This window comes from Oncorhynchus clarkii, chromosome 2, assembly GCF_045791955.1.
Source record: "Oncorhynchus clarkii lewisi isolate Uvic-CL-2024 chromosome 2, UVic_Ocla_1.0, whole genome shotgun sequence".
Classification (NCBI taxonomy): domain Eukaryota; kingdom Metazoa; phylum Chordata; class Actinopteri; order Salmoniformes; family Salmonidae; genus Oncorhynchus; species Oncorhynchus clarkii.
Genome location: NC_092148.1, coordinates 87,044,520 through 87,061,129, shown reverse-complemented (window position 1 = coordinate 87,061,129; position 16,610 = coordinate 87,044,520). Strand labels below are relative to the sequence as shown.

Below are 16,610 nucleotides of genomic sequence, written 5' to 3'. Positions count from 1 at the left end.
AGGATGGAAGGCATTGGGAGTTTACTCATTCGCCTCCGGCTTCTCAGAAGGATCCCCGATCTGCGTCCCCTTTCCCACCATATTTTCTTCACGCAAAATGCGTGGATCTGGGCCTGTTCCAGTGAAAGCAGGATATCCTTCTCGTTGGACTCGTTAAAGGAAAAGGACTCTTCCAGTCCGCGGTGAGTAATCGCTTTTCCAGAAGTTATTTTCGGTCATAGGAGACGGTAACAGCAGCATTATGTACACAATAAGTAAAAAAAGAAGTTAACACAAAATGCAAAAAAATAACAAAATTGCACAGTTGGTTGGGAGAATGTAAAACGTCAGCCATGTTCTATGGCGCCATCTTTAATTCTCATAGCAAAGGGTATGAATACTTATGTAAATAAGGTATTTCAGTTTTTTATTTTCAAAACATTTGCAAAAATTACTTAACCTGTTTTTACTCTGTCATTATGGGGTATTATATGTAGATTGATGAGGATAAAAAAAAAAATCAGAATAAGGCTGTAACTTAACAAAATGTGGAAAAAGGCAAGAGGTCTGAATGCACTGTATCTCTGTCTTTGTAGCCCCTCCGGATGTGGAAGGCAATGCAGAGACAGCCACGGTGGTGGACCTGTTTCCCTGGACAGAGTATGAGTTTAGGGTGATAGCCACCAACACCCTGGGGACAGGAGACCCCAGCAGCCCCTCACCCAAAGTCACCACGTTGGAGGCTGGTAAGGGTAACGGAGCTGCTGCTGAACCATCATGGCATCCTGAAGTCTTTGCTACCCCAGCTAATGCCTAGGCTATAGCTCAGCAGACTAACACAGGAGATCTGGTTTTTAGTTTAACATTTGAAAATGTAGGCCTAAAGTAACAATTCTAAAAACAATAATATTTGCTTGAACACATCTTACTAAACCAGTGGTGGAAAATTTACCTTATTGTCATACTTGAGTAAAAGTAAATATACCTTAATTAATAGAAAATGACTCAAGTAAAAGTGAAAGTCACCCAGTAAAATCCTACTTGAGTAAAAGTCTAAAAGTATTTAATTTTAAATATACTTAAGTATCAAAAGTAAATGTAAAATATAAATAATTTCTAATTCCTTATAATAAGCAAACCAGACAAAAAACTGCTTAAGTAGTACTTTCAAGTATTTTTACTTAAGTACTTTACACCACTCTACTAAACCATGACAGATGAGATGACAGAACACATCTTACTAAACCATGACAGATGAGATGACAGAACACATCTTACTAAACCATGACAGATGAGATGACAGAACACATCTTACTAAACCATGACAGATGAGATGACAGAACACATCTTACTAAACCATGACAGATGAGATGACAGAACACATCTTACTAAACCATGACAGATGAGATGGCAGAACCCATCTTACTAAACCGTGACAGATGAGATAGCAGAACACATCTTACTAAACCATGACAGATGAGATGGCAGAACCCATCTTACTAAACCATGACAGATGAGATGACAGAACACATCTTACTAAACCGTGACAGATGAGATGACAGAACACATCTTACTAAACCATGACAGATGAGATGACAGAACACATCTTACTAAACCATGACAGATGAGATGGCAGAACCCATCTTACTAAACCATGACAGATGAGATGACAGAACACATCTTACTAAACCATGACAGATGAGATGGCAGAACACATCTTACTAAACCATGACAGATGATATAGCAGAACACATCTTACTAAACCATGACAGATGAGATTAGAAGATGGAAAGCCAGTGTGACATCGGTCCCATAGGAACATTTAAGGTGTTGAAACTGGCAGCACTAGAGACATTGATGTTATTTTATAAAGCTGATGCTGCATTAGAACTAGTGCCAACTGAAGGTTACCGTATATGTTGTTTGGCATTGTGCTGTGTGGACAATGGCCAGTGTTCACGAAGAGTCTCAGAGTAGGACTAGGATCAGTTTGACCTTTTTTTGATCGTAATGAATATGATTATATCGACAGGCAGGACCTGATCCTAGATCAGCACTCTGTGATCAACTATCCTAGCTCAACACTCAGATGTGCTTTGTGAATACTGGCCTGTGAATGTGAACTCAGAGCTTGGCATCTCCTGTCTCGTTGTAGTTCCCGTGGTGGCGCCCTCAGACATTGGCGGTGGTGGCGGGACCAGCAAGGAGCTGACCATCACTTGGACGGTAGGTCTAGGATCATCTAGCCAAGATGCCATCTATATTTCTGTCTCTGCCAGTGGACTGTGGCCACAAACTCAGCTTTTCTCCTAAATCTGATCTGACAGCAGCCAGCCAATGGAAACAAGCAAGAGCAGAAGTTTGATTTCAATTCAAATTAAACTGCAGCATGTGCAAGATGCATGTTTTTTTTTTGCTATGCCCTTCTTGCAAGGCAGTGCTGAATAGCTATGTTAGCTATTTTTACATTTTAGCAGATGCTCTTATCCAGAGCCATTAGAGTTGAGTACCTTGCTCAAGGGCCCATTGACAGATTTTTCACCTAGGGATTTGAACCAGCGATTTTGCGGTTACTGGCCCAATGATCTTAACCACTAGGCTACCTGCCACCCGTTCCTAGAGGAAGCTATGTTCCTGGAAGAAGAGGAGAGAATAGATGTCAGACCACAGCACGTCCATAACAGTACGGCTTGAAGGAATGACTGTCAACCAGAAGTGCTTTTGTATGGCAGCATCAATCCTACAGCAGTTGGTTGATGTGATGAGGCTGTAGGTTGTGTGTGTGTGTGTGTGTGTGTGTGTGTGTGTGTGTGTGTGTGTGTGTGTGTGTGTGTGTGTGTGTGTGTGTGTGTGTGTGTGTGTGTGTGTGTGTGTGTGTGTTAGCAGTGCTTGATGCATGTACATCTTGCAGGACATTTGGTTTGATGGGGCCTGAGCCAAGCTAGGAGATGAGGCTGGATAGGCTGGTCTAATAAATCAAGGAAGTGAGGCAGGGGAGAGGCTGGATAGGCTGGTTTAATAAATCAAGGAAGTTAGGCAGGGGAGAGCCTGGATAGGCTGGTCTAATAAATCAAGGAAGTGAGGCAGGAGAGAGGCTGGATAGGCTGGTTTAATAAATCAAGGAAGTGAGGCAGGAGAGAGGCTGGATAGGCTGGTTTAATAAATCAAGGAAGTGAGGCAGGGGAGAGGCTGGACTTATAATAAGGCTGTCATAACTTTGGAACAAACAGTCTCTTAGAGACACAGTCGTCATGATAACTAGAATAATATTATATATTATATAAACCAGTTTAAGAGAGATTATAACTCCTTATTTTGATCCTGGACATTTTCTTGTCACTTGGCATAACTCTGTCAGCAAGGATGGACCATCAAGAGGTGACACCGCCTGTCGATAGACAACAAGGTCCTGTGTGGATCGTTCTCTTATTGTTAATTACTCAACTCTATTTTCCGTTCCCTCTACCTCCAGCCGGTGCAGCCGCAGTACTACTACGGCCGCAACTTTGGCTACATCATCGCCTTCAAGCCCCACGATGTCTACGACTGGATGAAGGTGACTGTGGCAGACCCCGAGGCTAAGCATTACGTCCACAAAGACTCATCCATCCCCGCCTCCACAGAGTTCCAGGTCAAAGTCAAGGCTTTCAACATTAAAGGAGAAGGCCCCTATAGTCTCACGGCTGTTATCTACTCTGCACAAGACGGTAAGCACAGATCTAGGATCAGCTTCCTCCTCATGGAAAGCCCAACCTTAATTATATGTGGGAAAACAGAAAAACGGACCACAGATCATTGTACTCTGTCCACAACATAGAGAGACGGGGGTCTCTTTAGAAACCCCTCCTCCCTCCCAGCCTCACCTCCCTCCTCACCTCCCTCCTCCCTCCCACCCTCACCTCCCTCCAACCCCCCTCCAACCCCCCTCCCTCCACCCCCCTCCCTCCAACCCTCCTACCCTCACCTCCCTCCTACCCTCACCTCCCTCCTACCCTCATCTCCCTCCTACTCTCCCTCCCTCACCTCCCTCCCTCCTCCATCCCTCATCAGAGTGGGATTATCATGATCTCTGTAGCAGCATGAACCAGAAAGCTGATAATTCGCCCCCAGGGATGTCAAGCATTCAGCCCACTTATTAACTTCAGCTGACAGACAATCAAGATAACCATGGGCAACCCGGGGTTATGGAGAGATGCTCAGTTGCCGTGGTAACGCTGTTTGAGAGTGTAAAAGAGAGTAGAAGTGTTAAGTTTGAGCCGAGCCTGATGACGTGTGGACAGCTCTCTGTCTGTCTGTCTGTCTGTCTGTCTGTCTGTCTGTCTGTCTCACTCTCTCTCTCTCTCACTCTCTCTCTCACTCTCTCTCACTCTCCCCCGCATATGGGGGAGGGAATGCTGTCACCTGCAGGCAGGTGTTTGTCCCCCTGTGTGCTGAGTGTGTCAGGTTCTTGTCCGGTTCTGGCATTTAGGTCGCCACAGACTAGTACATGTCCCTTGGCCTGGAAATGATTGATTTCCCCCTCTAGGATGGAGAAGCTGTCTTCATTAAAGGGGGGGGGGGGGGGGGATAGAGGTAGCACACAGGAGGACATTTTTCTCTGTTAAGATCATTTCCTCTTGAATTTCTAGCCAAATGTAAAATGTTCCTGTTTTGATTAATTTAATGGAGTGAGTTAGGTCTGCTCTATACCAAATTAGCATATCCCCTGAGTCCCTTCCCTGTTTCACACCTGGTAGTTTGGTGGATGGGACTACCAGCTCTCTGTAACCTAGAGGGCAACCAGTGGGTCCGTCTCCTCTATACCAGGTTTCTTGCTGGATGACAATCTCTGTCTGTTTCTCTCTCTCTCTCTCTCTCTCTCTCTCTCTCTCGCTCTCTCTCTCTCTCTCTCTTTCTCTCTCTCTCTCTCTCTCTCTCTCTCTCTCTCTCTCTCTCTCTCTCTCCTGGAGCAGATACACTGGGAGTGTGTCATGGGTCATAACTCAGAGGAAAGTGTATGGGAAAAGAATATGTGAAAGATATTTCTGTCGCTGAGCTTGTTCTAGGCAATGATTAATGCCTCTTATTAACAGATGCCTCCTTACCAAGACTGAGAGAGGACTGCATAGGCAGGGTCAGACTGGGTACCAACATGAAATAAAGGGCAGATTACATTCATAAACAATCTACACTAACTGTAGATTGTTTATGTGGAGGGAATACTTTGACAGAGGCTTTACTCTGCAAGGGAAACATATGTTTACATTGCCAAAGCAAGTCCAATAGATAATAAACAAAAGTTTACAAAAGTCTCTCGCTGTCTCTCTCTCTGTCTCATATTGTCTTAAATGATATCTCTGTGTGTGCCACCAGTGCCATCCGAAGCCCCTACCAGTGTGGAGGCCAGGGCGCTGTCTGCCACTGAGGCCATTGTGTGGTGGCTCCCTGTCACCCAGCACACTGTTGAAGGATACCAGGTCAGTACTACTGTGTCTAGGAGGAGTAACATGACTGGATATTAGAGAGGAGAAGAAGCCTGTATGCATCAATCCAGAGACCTCAAAACACTCGACTAACTCTTAGTTATGTCGCTGGAGTTCTCCATTGTATTTGCACCTGCACAGTGAGGTACATGATAAGGACATTTTCTTTAACATTATTATCTTACCAGGACATATTTTAGGCCCTGTAATAGGGTACACAGTATATTGACTTTCTGTGACCCTCTTCCCCCTCTCTCCTCCTCTCCTCCCTCTTGCCCCTCTCTCCATCACCTCCTCCTCTCGCCCCTCTCTCCTCTTCTCCCCCTCTCCTCCTCTCCCCCCTCTCTTCCTCTCTCTCCTCCCCCCTCTCACCCTCTCTCCTCTTCTCGCCTTCACCCCTTCACCCCCTCCCCCCTCTCTTCCTCCCTCTACTCCCCCTCTCACCCTCCCTTCCTCTCTCCTCTCTCACCTTCTCCCCTTTACCCCCTCTCCCCCCCTCTCTTCCTCTCTCTCCTCCCCCCTATCACCCTCTCTCCTCTTCTCCCCTTCACCCCCTCCCCCCTCTCTTCCTCCCTCTCCTCCCCCTCTCACCCTCCCCTCCTCTCCCCTCTTCTCCCCTTCACCCCCTCTCCCCCCCTCTCTTCCTCTCTCTCCTCCCCCTTCTCACCCTCCTCTCTCCTCTCTCCTCTTCTCCCCTTCACCCCTTCACCCCCCTCTATTCCTCCCTCTCCTCCCCCTCTCACCCTCCCCTCCTCTCTCCTCTTCTCACCTTCTCCCCTTTACCCCCTTTCCCCCCTCTCTTCCTCCCTCTCCTCCCCCCTCTCACCCTCCCCTCCTCTCCCCTCTTCTCCCCTTCACCCCCTCTCCCCCCCTCTCTTCCTCTCTCTCCTCCCCCTTCTCACCCTCCTCTCTCCTCTCTCCTCTTCTCCCCTTCACCCCTTCACCCCCCTCTATTCCTCCCTCTCCTCCCCCTCTCACCCTCCCCTCCTCTCTCCTCTTCTCACCTTCTCCCCTTCACCCCCTCTCCCCCCTCTCTTCCTCTCTCTCCTCCCCCTCTCACCCTCCCCTCCTCTCTCCTCTCTCACCTTCTCCCCTTCACCCCCTCTCCCCCCTCTCTTCCTCTCACCCTCCCCTCCTCTCTCCTCTCTCACCTTCTCCCCTTCACCCCCTCTCCCCCCTCTCTTCCTCTCTCTCCTCCCCCCTCTCACCCTCCCCTCCTCTCTCCTCTTCTCCCCTTCACCCCCTCTTCCCCCCTCTCTTCCTCTCTTTCCTCCCCCTCTCACCCTCCCCTCCTCTCTCCTCTTCTCCCCTTCACCCCCTCTCCCCCTCCTGCCAAGGTGCGGTACTGGATGAAAGTGGAGGACAGAGAGGCATCCAGTCAGAGAGTGGTGGTGTCCAGCAGAGAGAACCAGACAAGGTTGGAGAACATGAGGCCAAACTCCCCCTACCTCATAGAGGTCAGGGCCTACAATGCAGCCGGATACGGACCCCCCAGCCATCACTTCCAGATCTACACCAAAAAAGCCCGTATGTACATCGCTCTCAGGGGCCAGTTCCCTGGACACAGATGAAGCCTAGTCTTGGACTCAAAAACATTATCAATGCAGTTTCTCTATTGCAAAGCGTGCCTTAGCAGAGGACTAGGCTTTATCTATGTCTGGGAAACTGTCCCTCAGCTCAGTAATCTTCAGCATATTCTGAGAGGGATTTATACCGTTGATACCGTATACTGAGGTGTTTCAAAATACTGACGTTATGATTTTCAATACTGTTTAAAACAAAACACATTATTATTTGTATTTCATTTTTTGAGGTTTGGGGCACAGCTGCCTCGCGGGGGCTGCGGGGGTGCGAGTTACTGCGGGGGTGCGAGTTAACTAGAAGAATAATAATACATGTATTTTGGGGGGGTGTGCCACCTCCGGTAAAACTTCCGGTAAAACCGTATACCCCGATGTGGTACAGAAACGGTATGACGGTATGAAAGCCGAATTCTGAGTTTCTGATTGTCACATGATCTTTACTCTGTAGAACTATTTGACTTCTGTTTTCCTCCAGCCCCAAGCCGGCCTCCTAAAATAATCAGTAAAAAGCTGAAAGGAACGTCAGTAAACATCGCCTGGGAACATGTCGAACCCTTGGCCAACGAGTCAACGATAGATGGATACAAGGTGTGTGCTGTTTTACCAAATACACAGGAGCTTGAAGTGCATTTCAAGCTGAAAGTCTGTACTTTAGCCATAACTGATGTGTCTCTGTTGAGCATTCGTCACATACTGTACGTACATTTGACGTGACAGGTTTCTTAATGCCGCAGCATTCAATACACAACTGAGCTAAAAAGTACATCTTAGTGAACACAACATACAGTTTACTCAACTACCTTCCTTGTGGTCACAACTCCTTAGAATGACCATATGAACAGATCTATAACGCTGTCTGTCTGTCTGTCTGTCTGTCTGTCTGTCTGTCTGTCTGTCTGTCTGTCTGTCTCCATATAGGTCTTGTACAGGAAGGCTGGCCTCTCCACAGGTCTACTGTATACCACAGGGAAGCGATCCATAGACCTGCCCATGCCCAGGGACGGGGACTGCGTAGTGGAGGTCAGGGCCTATAGCGAGGGAGGAGATGGGGCTGTGGCCCAAGTACGCATCTCAGGTAAACATCAATCAAAACCCCTCCACCCATTTTACATGACTGTAGACTCCACTAAAGACCCTCCACCCATCTTATATGACTGTAGATTCCACTAAAGACCCTCCACCTATCTTATATGACTGTAGACTCCACTAAAGACCCTCCACCTATCTTTTATGACTGTAGACTCCACTAAAGACCCTCCACCCATCTTTTATGACTGTAGACTCCACCAAAGACCCTCCACCCATCTTATGTGTCTACTACAGTAAAATCAGCTATGACAACATCAGTGACAGCCCCTGTCTATAGGCCCCCTGGTTGACAGTGACAAATGACTCTGGGTCTGGATGGCCATCTTTAAAATGGAACTAATCCTGCTATTTTATGACAGACAGGACAAGGAACTAATCCTGCTATTTTATGACCGACAGGACAAGGAACTAATCCTGCTATTTTATGACCAGGACAAGGAACTAATCCTGCTATTTTATGACAGACAGGACAAGGAACTAATCCTGCTATTTTATGACAAACAGGACAATGAACTAATCCTGCTATTTTATGACAGACAGGACAAGGAACTAATCCTGCTATTTTATGACAGACAGGACAAGGAACTAATCCTGCTATTTTATGACAGACAGGACAAGGAACTAATCCTGCTATTTTATGACCAGGACAAGGAACTAATCCTGCTATTTTATGACCAGGACAAGGAACTAATCCTGCAATTTTATGACAGACAGGACAAGGAACTAATCCTGCTATTTTATGACCAGGACAAGGAACTAATCCTGCTATTTTATTACCAGGACAAGGAACTAATCCTGCTATTTTATGACAGACATGACAAGGAACTAATCCTGCTATTTTATGACAGACAGGACAAGGAACTAATCCTGCTATTTTATGACAGACAGGACAAGGAACTAATCCTGCTATTTTATGACAGACAAGACAAGGAACTAATCCTGCTATTTTATGACCAGGACAAGGAACTAATCCTGCTATTTTATGACAGACAGGACAAGGATATAATCCTGCTATTTTATGACAGACAGGACAAGGAACTAATCCTGCTATTTTCTGACAGACAGGACAAGGAAATAATCCTGATATTTTATGACAGACAGGACAAGGAACTAATCCTGCTATTTTATGACCAGGACAAGGAACTAATCCTGCTATTTTATGAGAGACAGGACAAGGAACTAATCCTGCTATTTTATGACAGACAGGACAAGGAACTAATCCTGCTATTTTATGACAGACAGGACAAGGAACTAATCCTGCTATTTTATGACAGACAGGACAAGGAACTAATCCTGCTATTTTATGACAGACAGGACAAGGAACTAATCCTGCTATTTTATGACAGACAGGACAAGGAACTAATCCTGCTATTTTATGACAGACAGGACAATGAACTAATCCTGCTATTTTATGACAGACAGGACAAGGAACTAATCCTGCTATTTTATGACCAGGACAAGGAACGAATCCTGCTATTTTATGACCAGGACAAGGAACTAATCCTTCTATTTTATGACAGACAGGACATGGAAATAATCCTGCTATTTTATGACAGACAGGATAAGGAACTAATCCTGCTATTTTATGACAGACAGGACAAGGAACTAATCTTGCTATTTTATGACAGACAGGACAAGGAACTAATACTGCTATTTTATGACAGACAGGACAAGGAACTAATCCTGCTATTTTATGACAGACAGGACAAGGAACTAATCCTGCTCTTTTTTGACAGACAGGACAAGGAAATAATCCTGCTATTTTATGACAGACAGGACAAGGAAATAATCCTGCTATTTTATGACAGACAGGACAAGGAACTAATCCTGCTATTTTATGACAGACAGGACAAGGAACTAATCCTGCTATTTTATGACAGACAGGACAAGGAACTAATCCTGCTATTTTATGACAGACAGGACAAGGAACTAATCCTGCTATTTTATGACAGACAGGACAAGAAACTAATCCTGCTATTTTATGACCAGGACAAGGAACTAATCCTGCTATTTTATGACCATGACAAGGAAATAATTCTGCTATTTTATGACAGACAGGACAAGGAAATAATCTCTGCTATTTTATGACAGACAGGACAAGGAACTAATCCTTCTATTTTATGACAGACAGGACAAGGAACTAATCCTGCTATTTTATGACAGACAGGACAAGGAACTAATCCTGCTATTTTATGACAGACAGGACAAGGAACTAATCCTGCTATTTTATGACAGACAGGACAAGGAACTAATCCTGCTATTTTATGACCAGGACAAGGAACTAATCCTGCTATTTTATGACAGACAGGACAAGGAACGAATTATGTTATTTTATGACCAGGATAAGGAACTAGTCCTGCTATTTTATGACCAGGACAAGGAACTAATCCTGCTATTTTATTACAGACAGGACAAGGAACTAATCCTGCTATTTTATGACAGACAGGACAAGGAACTAATCCTGCTATTTTATGACAGACAGGACAAGGAACTAATCCTGCTATTTTATGACAGACAGGACAAGGAACTAATCCTGCTATTTTATGACAGACAGGACAAGAAACTAATCCTGCTATTTTATGACCAGGACAAGGAACTAATCCTGCTATTTTATGACCATGACAAGGAAATAATTCTGCTATTTTTTGACAGACAGGACAAGGAAATAATCTCTGCTATTTTATGACAGACAGGACAAGGAACTAATCCTTCTATTTTATGACAGACAGGACAAGGAACTAATCCTGCTATTTTATGACAGACAGGACAAGGAACTAATCCTGCTATTTTATGACAGACAGGACAAGGAACTAATCCTGCTATTTTATGACCAGGACAAGGAACTAATCCTGCTATTTTATGACAGACAGGACAAGGAACGAATTATGTTATTTTATGACCAGGATAAGGAACTAGTCCTGCTATTTTATGACCAGGACAAGGAACTAATCCTGCTATTTTATTACAGACAGGACAAGGAACTAATCCTGCTATTTTATGACAGACAGGACAAGGAACTAATCCTGCTATTTTATGACCAGGACAAGGAACTAATCCTGCTATTTTATGACAGACAGGACAAGGAACTTATCCTGCTATTTTATGACAGACAGGACAAGGAACTAACCCTGCTATTTTCTGACAGACAGGACAAGGAACTAATCCTGCTATTTTATGACAGACAGGACAAGGAACTAATCCTGCTATTTTCTGACAGACAGGACAAGGAACTAATCCTGCTATTTTATGACAGACAGGACAAGGAACTAATCCTGCTATTTTCTGACAGACAGGACAAGGAACTAATCCTACTATTTTATGACCAGGACAAGGAACTAATCCTGCTATTTTATGACCAGGACAAGGAACTAATCCTGCTATTTTATGACAGACAGGACAAGGAACTAATCCTGCTACTTTATAACCAGGACAAGGAACTAATCCTGCTACTTTATGACCAGGACAAGAAACTAATCCTGCTATTTTATGACAGACAGGACATGGAAATAATCCTGCTACTTTATGACAGACAGGACAAGGAACTAATCCTTCTACTTTATGACCAGGACAAGGAACTAATCCTGCTATTTTATGACCAGGACAAGGAACTAATCCTGCTATTTTATGACAGACAGGACATGGAACTAATCCTGCTATTTTATGACAGACAGGACATGGAACTAATCCTGCTATTTTATGACAGACAGGACATGGAAATAATCCTGCTATTTTATGACAGACAGGACAAGGAACTAATACTGCTATTTTATGACAGACAGGACAATGAACTAATCCTGCTATTTTATGACAGACAGGACAAGGAAATCATCCTGCTATTTTATGACAGACGGGACAAGGAACTAATCCTGCAATTTTATGACCAGGACAAGGAACTAATCCTGCTATTTTATGAGAGACAGGACAAGGAACTAATCCTGCTATTTTATAACAGACAGGACAAGGAACTAATCCTGCTATTTTATGACAGACAGGACAAGGAACTAATCCTGCTATTTTATGACAGACAGGACAAGGAACTAATCCTGCTATTTTATGAAAGACAGGACAAGGAACTAATCCTGCTATTTTATGACAGACAGGACAAGGAACTAATCCTGCTATTTTACGACAGACAGGACAAGGAAATAATCCTGCTATTTTATGACAGACAGGACAAGGAACTAATCCTGCTATTTTATGACCAGGACAAGGAACGAATCCTGCTATTTTATGACCAGGACAAGGAACTAATCCTGCTATTTTATGACAGACAGGACATGGAAATAATCCTGCTATTTTATGACAGACAGGATAAGGAACTAATCCTGCTATTTTATGACAGACAGGACAAGGAACTAATCCTGCTATTTTATGACAGACAGGACAAGGAAATAATCCTGCTATTTTATGACAGACAGGACAAGGAACTAATCCTGCTATTTTATGACAGACAGGACAAGGAACTAATCCTGCTATTTTATGACAGACAGGACAATGAACTAATCCTGCAATTTTATGACAGACAGGACAAGGAACTAATCCTGCTATTTTATGACAGACAGGACAAGGAAATAATCCTGCTATTTTATGACAGACAGGACAAGGAACTAATCCTTCTATTTTATGACAGACAGGACAAGGAACTAATCCTGCTATTTTATGACAGACAGGACAAGGAACTAATCCTGCTATTTTATGACAGACAGGACAAGGAACTAATCCTGCTATTTTATGAAAGACAGGACAAGGAACTAATCCTGCTATTTTATGACAGACAGGACAAGGAACTAATCCTGCTATTTTACGACAGACAGGACAAGGAAATAATCCTGCTATTTTATGACAGACAGGACAAGGAACTAATCCTGCTATTTTATGACCAGGACAAGGAACGAATCCTGCTATTTTATGACCAGGACAAGGAACTAATCCTGCTATTTTATGACAGACAGGACATGGAAATAATCCTGCTATTTTATGACAGACAGGATAAGGAACTAATCCTGCTATTTTATGACAGACAGGACAAGGAACTAATCCTGCTATTTTATGACAGACAGGACAAGGAAATAATCCTGCTATTTTATGACAGACAGGACAAGGAACTAATCCTGCTATTTTATGACAGACAGGACAAGGAACTAATCCTGCTATTTTATGACAGACAGGACAATGAACTAATCCTGCAATTTTATGACAGACAGGACAAGGAACTAATCCTGCTATTTTATGACAGACAGGACAAGGAAATAATCCTGCTATTTTATGACAGACAGGACAAGGAACTAATCCTTCTATTTTATGACAGACAGGACAAGGAACTAATCCTGCTATTTTATGACAGACAGGACAAGGAACTAATCCTGCTATTTTATGACAGACAGGACAAGGAACTAATCCTGCTATTTTATGACAGACAGGACAAGGAACTAATCCTGCTATTTTATGACCATGACAAGGAACTAATCCTGCTATTTTATGACAGACAGGACAAGGAACTAATCCTGCTATTTTATGACCAGGACTAGGAACTAATCCTGCTATTTTATGACAGACAGGACAAGGAACGAATTCTGCTATTTTATGACCAGGACAAGGAACTAATCCTGCTATTTTATGACCAGGACAAGGAACTAATCCTGCTATTTTATTACAGACAGGACAAGGAACTAATCCTGCTATTTTATGACAGACAGGACAAGGAACTAATCCTGCTATTTTATGACAGACCTGACAAGGAACTAATCCTGCTATTTTATGACAGACAGGACAAGGAACTAATCCTGCTATTTTATGACCAGGACAAGGAACTAATCCTGCTATTTTATGACAGACAGGACAAGGAACTAATCCTGCTATTTTATGACAGACAGGACAAGGAACTAATCCTGCTATTTTCTGACAGACAGGACAAGGAACTAGTCCTGCTATTTTATGACAGACAGGACAAGGAACTAATCCTGCTATTTTCTGACAGACAGGACAAGGAACTAATCCTGCTATTTTATGACCAGGACAAGGAACTAATCCTGCTATTTTATGACAGACAGGACATGGAAATAATCCTGCTATTTTATGACAGACAGGATAAGGAACTAATCCTGCTATTTTATGACAGACAGGACAAGGAACTAATCCTGCTATTTTATGACAGACAGGACAAGGACATAATCCTGCTATTTTATGACAGACAGGACAAGGAACTAATCCTGCTATTTTATGACAGACAGGACAAGGAACTAATCCTGCTATTTTATGACAGACAGGACAATGAACTAATCCTGCAATTTTATGACAGACAGGACAAGGAACTAATCCTGCTATTTTATGACAGACAGGACAAGGAAATAATCCTGCTATTTTATGACAGACAGGACAAGGAACTAATCCTTCTATTTTATGACAGACAGGACAAGGAACTAATCCTGCTATTTTATGACAGACAGGACAAGGAACTAATCCTGCTATTTTATGACAGACAGGACAAGGAACTAATCCTGCTATTTTATGACAGACAGGACAAGGAACTAATCCTGCTATTTTATGACCATGACAAGGAACTAATCCTGCTATTTTATGACAGACAGGACAAGGAACTAATCCTGCTATTTTATGACCAGGACTAGGAACTAATCCTGCTATTTTATGACAGACAGGACAAGGAACGAATTCTGCTATTTTATGACCAGGACAAGGAACTAATCCTGCTATTTTATGACCAGGACAAGGAACTAATCCTGCTATTTTATTACAGACAGGACAAGGAACTAATCCTGCTATTTTATGACAGACAGGACAAGGAACTAATCCTGCTATTTTATGACAGACCTGACAAGGAACTAATCCTGCTATTTTATGACAGACAGGACAAGGAACTAATCCTGCTATTTTATGACCAGGACAAGGAACTAATCCTGCTATTTTATGACAGACAGGACAAGGAACTAATCCTGCTATTTTATGACAGACAGGACAAGGAACTAATCCTGCTATTTTCTGACAGACAGGACAAGGAACTAGTCCTGCTATTTTATGACAGACAGGACAAGGAACTAATCCTGCTATTTTCTGACAGACAGGACAAGGAACTAATCCTGCTATTTTATGACCAGGACAAGGAACTAATCCTGCTATTTTATGACAGACAGGACATGGAAATAATCCTGCTATTTTATGACAGACAGGATAAGGAACTAATCCTGCTATTTTATGACAGACAGGACAAGGAACTAATCCTGCTATTTTATGACAGACAGGACAAGGACATAATCCTGCTATTTTATGACAGACAGGACAAGGAACTAATCCTGCTATTTTATGACAGACAGGACAAGGAACTAATCCTGCTATTTTATGACAGACAGGACAATGAACTAATCCTGCAATTTTATGACAGACAGGACAAGGAACTAATCCTGCTATTTTATGACAGACAGGACAAGGAAATAATCCTGCTATTTTATGACAGACAGGACAAGGAACTAATCCTTCTATTTTATGACAGACAGGACAAGGAACTAATCCTGCTATTTTATGACAGACAGGACAAGGAACTAATCCTGCTATTTTATGACAGACAGGACAAGGAACTAATCCTGCTATTTTATGACAGACAGGACAAGGAACTAATCCTGCTATTTTATGACCATGACAAGGAACTAATCCTGCTATTTTATGACAGACAGGACAAGGAACTAATCCTGCTATTTTATGACCAGGACTAGGAACTAATCCTGCTATTTTATGACAGACAGGACAAGGAACGAATTCTGCTATTTTATGACCAGGACAAGGAACTAATCCTGCTATTTTATGACCAGGACAAGGAACTAATCCTGCTATTTTATTACAGACAGGACAAGGAACTAATCTTGCTATTTTATGACAGACAGGACAAGGAACTAATCCTGCTATTTTATGACAGACCTGACAAGGAACTAATCCTGCTATTTTATGACAGACAGGACAAGGAACTAATCCTGCTATTTTATGACCAGGACAAGGAACTAATCCTGCTATTTTATGACAGACAGGACAAGGAACTAATCCTGCTATTTTATGACAGACAGGACAAGGAACTAATCCTGCTATTTTCTGACAGACAGGACAAGGAACTAGTCCTGCTATTTTATGACAGACAGGACAAGGAACTAATCCTGCTATTTTCTGACAGACAGGACAAGGAACTAATCCTGCTATTTTATGACCAGGACAAGGAACTAATCCTGCTATTTTATGACAGACAGGACATGGAAATAATCCTGCTATTTTATGACAGACAGGACAAGGAACTAATACTGCTATTTTATGACAGACAGGACAATGAACTAATCCTGCTATTTTATGACAGACAGGACAAGGAAATAATCCTGCTATTTTATGACAGACAGGACAAGGAACTAATCCTGCTATTTTATGACCAGGACAAGGAACTAATCCTGCTATTTTATGAGAGACAGGACAAGGAACTAATCCTGCTATTTTATGACAGACAGGA

At 43.0% G+C, this 16,610-nt stretch overlaps 1 protein-coding gene across 1 annotated transcript in view; it reads left to right on the top strand.

Annotated features, from left to right (window-relative positions):
- LOC139375429 (contactin-1a-like) overlaps positions 1 to 16,610 on the top strand; it is a 227,053-nt gene that overhangs the window by 117,150 nt on the left and 93,293 nt on the right. The window contains exons 18-24 of the mRNA XM_071117212.1: positions 576 to 725; positions 2,135 to 2,205; positions 3,452 to 3,686; positions 5,332 to 5,435; positions 6,779 to 6,968; positions 7,500 to 7,612; positions 7,943 to 8,099. Coding sequence (XP_070973313.1) covers positions 576 to 725; positions 2,135 to 2,205; positions 3,452 to 3,686; positions 5,332 to 5,435; positions 6,779 to 6,968; positions 7,500 to 7,612; positions 7,943 to 8,099 — 1,020 coding nt within the window. The remainder of the gene's footprint in view (positions 1 to 575; positions 726 to 2,134; positions 2,206 to 3,451; positions 3,687 to 5,331; positions 5,436 to 6,778; positions 6,969 to 7,499; positions 7,613 to 7,942; positions 8,100 to 16,610) is intronic.